Here is a 6,000-nt window from a genome sequence, read left to right on the forward strand (position 1 = left end):
TGTTTCCTGTATTGACCCGTGTGTTGTGTTGCTTGTTGTTTCCTGTATTGACCCGTGTGTTGTGTTGCTTGTTGTTTCCTGTATTGACCCGTGTGTTGTGTTGCTTGTTGTTTCCTGTATTGACCCGTGTGTTGTGTTGCTTGTTGTCTCCTGTATTGACCTGTGTGTTGTGTTGCTTGTTGTCTCCTGTATTGTCCTGTGTGTTGTGTGTTGCTTGTTGTCTCCTGTATTGACCTGTGTGTTGTGTTGCTTGTTGTCTCCTGTATTGACCCGTGTGTTGTGTTGCTTGTTGTCTCCTGTATTGACCCGTGTGTTGTGTTGCTTGTTGTCTCCTGTATTGTCCTGTGTGTTGTGTTGCTTGTTGTCTCCTGTATTGACCCGTGTGTTGTGTGTTGCTTGTTGTCTCCTGTATTGACCCGTGTGTTGTGTTGCTTGTTGTCTCCTGTATTGACCTGTGTGTTGTGTGTTGCTTGTTGTCTCCTGTATTGACCCGTGTGTTGTGTTGCTTGTTGTTTCCTGTATTGTCCTGTGTGTTGTGTGTTGCTTGTTGTCTCCTGTATTGACCCGTGTGTTGTGTTGCTTGTTGTCTCCTGTATTGACCTGTGTGTTGTGTGTTGCTTGTTGTTTCCTGTATTGACCCGTGTGTTGTGTTGCTTGTTGTCTCCTGTATTGACCCGTGTGTTGTGTGTTGCTTGTTGTCTCCTGTATTGACCCGTGTGTTGTGTTGCTTGTTGTCTCCTGTATTGACCCGTGTGTTGTGTTGCTTGTTGTCTCCTGTATTGACCCGTGTGTTGTGTTGCTTGTTGTCTCCTGTATTGACCCGTGTGTTGTGTTGCTTGTTGTTTCCTGTATTGACCCGTGTGTTGTGTTGCTTGTTGTTTCCTGTATTGACCCGTGTGTTGTGTTGCTTGTTGTCTCCTGTATTGACCCGTGTGTTGTGTTGCTTGTTGTCTCCTGTATTGTCCTGTGTGTTGTGTGTTGCTTGTTGTTTCCTGTATTGACCCGTGTGTTGTGTGTTGCTTGTTGTCTCCTGTATTGACCCGTGTGTTGTGTTGCTTGTTGTCTCCTGTATTGTCCTGTGTGTTGTGTTGCTTGTTGTTTCCTGTATTGACCTGTGTGTTGTGTTGCTTGTTGTCTCCTGTATTGTCCTGTGTTGTGTGTTGCTTGTTGTTTCCTGTATTGACCCGTGTGTTGTGTTGCTTGTTGTTTCCTGTATTGACCCGTGTGTTGTGTTGCTTGTTGTCTCCTGTATTGACCCGTGTGTTGTGTTGCTTGTTGTTTCCTGTATTGACCCGTGTGTTGTGTTGCTTGTTGTCTCCTGTATTGACCCGTGTGTTGTGTTGCTTGTTGTTTCCTGTATTGACCCGTGTGTTGTGTTGCTTGTTGTCTCCTGTATTGACCCGTGTGTTGTGTTGCTTGTTGTCTCCTGTATTGACCCGTGTGTTGTGTTGCTTGTTGTTTCCTGTATTGACCTGTGTGTTGTGTGTTGCTTGTTGTTTCCTGTATTGACCCGTGTGTTGTGTGTTGCTTGTTGTTTCCTGTATTGACCCGTGTGTTGTGTGTTGCTTGTTGTCTCCTGTATTGACCCGTGTGTTGTGTGTTGCTTGTTGTCTCCTGTATTGTCCTGTGTGTTGTGTTGCTTGTTGTCTCCTGTATTGTCCTGTGTGTTGTGTGTTGCTTGTTGTTTCCTGTATTGACCCGTGTGTTGTGTTGCTTGTTGTCTCCTGTATTGTCCTGTGTGTTGTGTGTTGCTTGTTGTTTCCTGTATTGACCTGTGTGTTGTGTTGCTTGTTGTCTCCTGTATTGTCCTGTGTTGTGTGTTGCTTGTTGTTTCCTGTATTGACCCGTGTGTTGTGTTGCTTGTTGTTTCCTGTATTGACCCGTGTGTTGTGTTGCTTGTTGTCTCCTGTATTGACCCGTGTGTTGTGTTGCTTGTTGTTTCCTGTATTGACCCGTGTGTTGTGTTGCTTGTTGTCTCCTGTATTGACCCGTGTGTTGTGTTGCTTGTTGTTTCCTGTATTGACCCGTGTGTTGTGTTGCTTGTTGTTTCCTGTATTGACCCGTGTGTTGTGTGTTGCTTGTTGTTTCCTGTATTGACCCGTGTGTTGTGTGTTGCTTGTTGTCTCCTGTATTGACCCGTGTGTTGTGTGTTGCTTGTTGTCTCCTGTATTGTCCTGTGTGTTGTGTTGCTTGTTGTCTCCTGTATTGTCCTGTGTGTTGTGTTGCTTGTTGTCTCCTGTATTGACCTGTGTGTTGTGTGTTGCTTGTTGTCTCCTGTATTGACCTGTGTGTTGTGTTGCTTGTTGTCTCCTGTATTGACCCGTGTGTTGTGTGTTGCTTGTTGTCTCCTGTATTGACCTGTGTGTTGTGTTGCTTGTTGTCTCCTGTATTGACCCGTGTGTTGTGTTGCTTGTTGTCTCCTGTATTGACCCGTGTGTTGTGTTGCTTGTTGTCTCCTGTATTGACCCGTGTGTTGTGTTGCTTGTTGTCTCCTGTATTGACCCGTGTGTTGTGTTGCTTGTTGTTTCCTGTATTGACCCGTGTGTTGTGTTGCTTGTTGTTTCCTGTATTGACCCGTGTGTTGTGTTGCTTGTTGTCTCCTGTATTGACCCGTGTGTTGTGTGTTGCTTGTTGTTTCCTGTATTGACCCGTGTGTTGTGTGTTGCTTGTTGTTTCCTGTATTGACCCGTGTGTTGTGTGTTGCTTGTTGTCTCCTGTATTGACCCGTGTGTTGTGTGTTGCTTGTTGTTTCCTGTATTGACCCGTGTGTTGTGTGTTGCTTGTTGTCTCCTGTATTGACCCGTGTGTTGTGTTGCTTGTTGTCTCCTGTATTGACCCGTGTGTTGTGTTGCTTGTTGTTTCCTGTATTGTCCTGTGTGTTGTGTGTTGCTTGTTGTTTCCTGTATTGACCCGTGTGTTGTGTTGCTTGTTGTCTCCTGTATTGACCCGTGTGTTGTGTTGCTTGTTGTCTCCTGTATTGTCCTGTGTGTTGTGTGTTGCTTGTTGTTTCCTGTATTGACCCGTGTGTTGTGTGTTGCTTGTTGTCTCCTGTATTGACCCGTGTGTTGTGTTGCTTGTTGTCTCCTGTATTGACCCGTGTGTTGTGTTGCTTGTTGTTTCCTGTATTGTCCTGTGTGTTGTGTTGCTTGTTGTTTCCTGTATTGACCCGTGTGTTGTGTTGCTTGTTGTTTCCTGTATTGACCTGTGTGTTGTGTGTTGCTTGTTGTTTCCTGTATTGACCCGTGTGTTGTGTTGCTTGTTGTCTCCTGTATTGACCTGTGTGTTGTGTGTTGCTTGTTGTTTCCTGTATTGACCCGTGTGTTGTGTTGCTTGTTGTCTCCTGTATTGACCTGTGTGTTGTGTTGCTTGTTGTCTCCTGTATTGTCCTGTGTTGTGTGTTGCTTGTTGTCTCCTGTATTGACCCGTGTGTTGTGTTGCTTGTTGTCTCCTGTATTGTCCTGTGTGTTGTGTGTTGCTTGTTGTTTCCTGTATTGACCCGTGTGTTGTGTTGCTTGTTGTCTCCTGTATTGTCCTGTGTGTTGTGTTGCTTGTTGTTTCCTGTATTGACCCGTGTGTTGTGTTGCTTGTTGTTTCCTGTATTGACCCGTGTGTTGTGTGTTGCTTGTTGTTTCCTGTATTGACCTGTGTGTTGTGTTGCTTGTTGTCTCCTGTATTGACCCGTGTGTTGTGTTGCTTGTTGTCTCCTGTATTGTCCTGTGTGTTGTGTTGCTTGTTGTCTCCTGTATTGACCCGTGTGTTGTGTTGCTTGTTGTCTCCTGTATTGACCCGTGTGTTGTGTTGCTTGTTGTTTCCTGTATTGACCCGTGTGTTGTGTTGCTTGTTGTCTCCTGTATTGACCCGTGTGTTGTGTTGCTTGTTGTTTCCTGTATTGACCCGTGTGTTGTGTTGCTTGTTGTCTCCTGTATTGACCCGTGTGTTGTGTTGCTTGTTGTCTCCTGTATTGACCTGTGTGTTGTGTGTTGCTTGTTGTTTCCTGTATTGACCCGTGTGTTGTGTGTTGCTTGTTGTTTCCTGTATTGACCCGTGTGTTGTGTTGCTTGTTGTTTCCTGTATTGACCCGTGTGTTGTGTTGCTTGTTGTTTCCTGTATTGACCCGTGTGTTGTGTTGCTTGTTGTCTCCTGTATTGACCCGTGTGTTGTGTTGCTTGTTGTCTCCTGTATTGACCTGTGTGTTGTGTGTTGCTTGTTGTTTCCTGTATTGACCCGTGTGTTGTGTGTTGCTTGTTGTTTCCTGTATTGACCCGTGTGTTGTGTTGCTTGTTGTCTCCTGTATTGACCCGTGTGTTGTGTTGCTTGTTGTCTCCTGTATTGACCCGTGTGTTGTGTTGCTTGTTGTTTCCTGTATTGACCCGTGTGTTGTGTGTTGCTTGTTGTTTCCTGTATTGACCCGTGTGTTGTGTTGCTTGTTGTTTCCTGTATTGACCCGTGTGTTGTGTTGCTTGTTGTTTCCTGTATTGACCCGTGTGTTGTGTTGCTTGTTGTCTCCTGTATTGACCCGTGTGTTGTGTTGCTTGTTGTCTCCTGTATTGACCTGTGTGTTGTGTGTTGCTTGTTGTTTCCTGTATTGACCCGTGTGTTGTGTGTTGCTTGTTGTTTCCTGTATTGACCCGTGTGTTGTGTTGCTTGTTGTTTCCTGTATTGACCCGTGTGTTGTGTTGCTTGTTGTTTCCTGTATTGACCCGTGTGTTGTGTTGCTTGTTGTCTCCTGTATTGACCCGTGTGTTGTGTTGCTTGTTGTCTCCTGTATTGACCTGTGTGTTGTGTGTTGCTTGTTGTTTCCTGTATTGACCCGTGTGTTGTGTTGCTTGTTGTTTCCTGTATTGACCCGTGTGTTGTGTTGCTTGTTGTTTCCTGTATTGACCCGTGTGTTGTGTTGCTTGTTGTCTCCTGTATTGACCCGTGTGTTGTGTGTTGCTTGTTGTTTGTGTTGAGTTTTTGTGTCGTGTATGAACTGCATAAGCTGCAAGTGAATTGCCCTTCTAGGGATCAATAAAGTTGTCTGAGCTGAACACACACACACACACACACACATAAACATAAAAGTAATAGAAAATTGAAACCACCTGGTCTTATCTGTCTGTGTGTGTGTGTGTGTGTGTGTGTGTGTGTAGGGTCAGGCTATAATGAACTTTGTGGTTCGTTATCGTCCTGATGAACAGCCATCTCTCCGCCCACATCATGACTCTTCCACCTTTACCATAAATATTGCCCTGAACAACAAGGGGTTGGACTACCAGGTACACACACACACACACACACACACACACACACACACACACACATTTGTTAGCCACCATCACTGTGTGTGTGTGTGTGTACATGAAGTAATACGTGTGTGTGTGTGTGTGTGTGTGTGTGTCTTCTTCTTCTCTGGGTTCTGCAGGGAGGAGGCTGCAGGTTCCTCAGGTATGACTGTAAGGTGGAGTCGCCCCGGAAGGGCTGGTCCTTCATGCATCCTGGAAGACTGACCCACTACCACGAGGGTCTGCCCACCACACAGGGGACACGCTACATCATGGTCTCCTTCGTAGACCCTTAGACACACACACACACACAGAGAGAGGGGGGGGGGTGAAGCGACTACCTAGTTTCCGTTCTGGCTGCAGTTGACGGTTTCGTGTCATAGCCAGACAATCTGCCTTAACACAACCACTTCACTCTCTGTAGTAGTCTAGTGTGTGTCTGTGTGTGTATGTTTAGGCAGCGTACTGAAGTAGTTGCTGAATGAATCCAGTACTGAACTTATCATTTTCATCAGAATCATCGTATTTTTATAGGGGGGGGGGGGGGGACCATGTCTTGGTGGGAAAGGTGTCATGGCGGTCATTTCAGAATACGTTGTGTCGTTGGTGGAGGAGTGGCTAACGAGACTGAAGTTCTGATCCAGTTACAGCTCCATGTCTCTTCAAACCGGACGGCTCCCTGTGATTTAAGATGTACTACCTGTCTCCCTAGATGGACTTCCTGTCCTTCAGATCT

The 6,000-nt window shown here is 45.8% G+C and overlaps 1 protein-coding gene across 1 annotated transcript in view; it reads left to right on the forward strand.

Moving 5' to 3' along the window:
* Window positions 1-5,578, forward strand: part of plod3 (procollagen-lysine, 2-oxoglutarate 5-dioxygenase 3) — a 44,483-nt gene extending 38,905 nt beyond the window's left edge. The window contains exons 18-19 of the mRNA XM_056300023.1: window positions 5,133-5,258; window positions 5,405-5,578. Of these exons, the coding sequence (XP_056155998.1) occupies window positions 5,133-5,258; window positions 5,405-5,560 (282 nt within the window). The 3' untranslated portion in view covers window positions 5,561-5,578. The remainder of the gene's footprint in view (window positions 1-5,132; window positions 5,259-5,404) is intronic.
* Window positions 5,579-6,000: the final 422 nt, after the last annotated feature.

Source organism: Lampris incognitus, chromosome 20 (assembly GCF_029633865.1).
Source record: "Lampris incognitus isolate fLamInc1 chromosome 20, fLamInc1.hap2, whole genome shotgun sequence".
Lineage (NCBI taxonomy): Eukaryota > Metazoa > Chordata > Actinopteri > Lampriformes > Lampridae > Lampris > Lampris incognitus.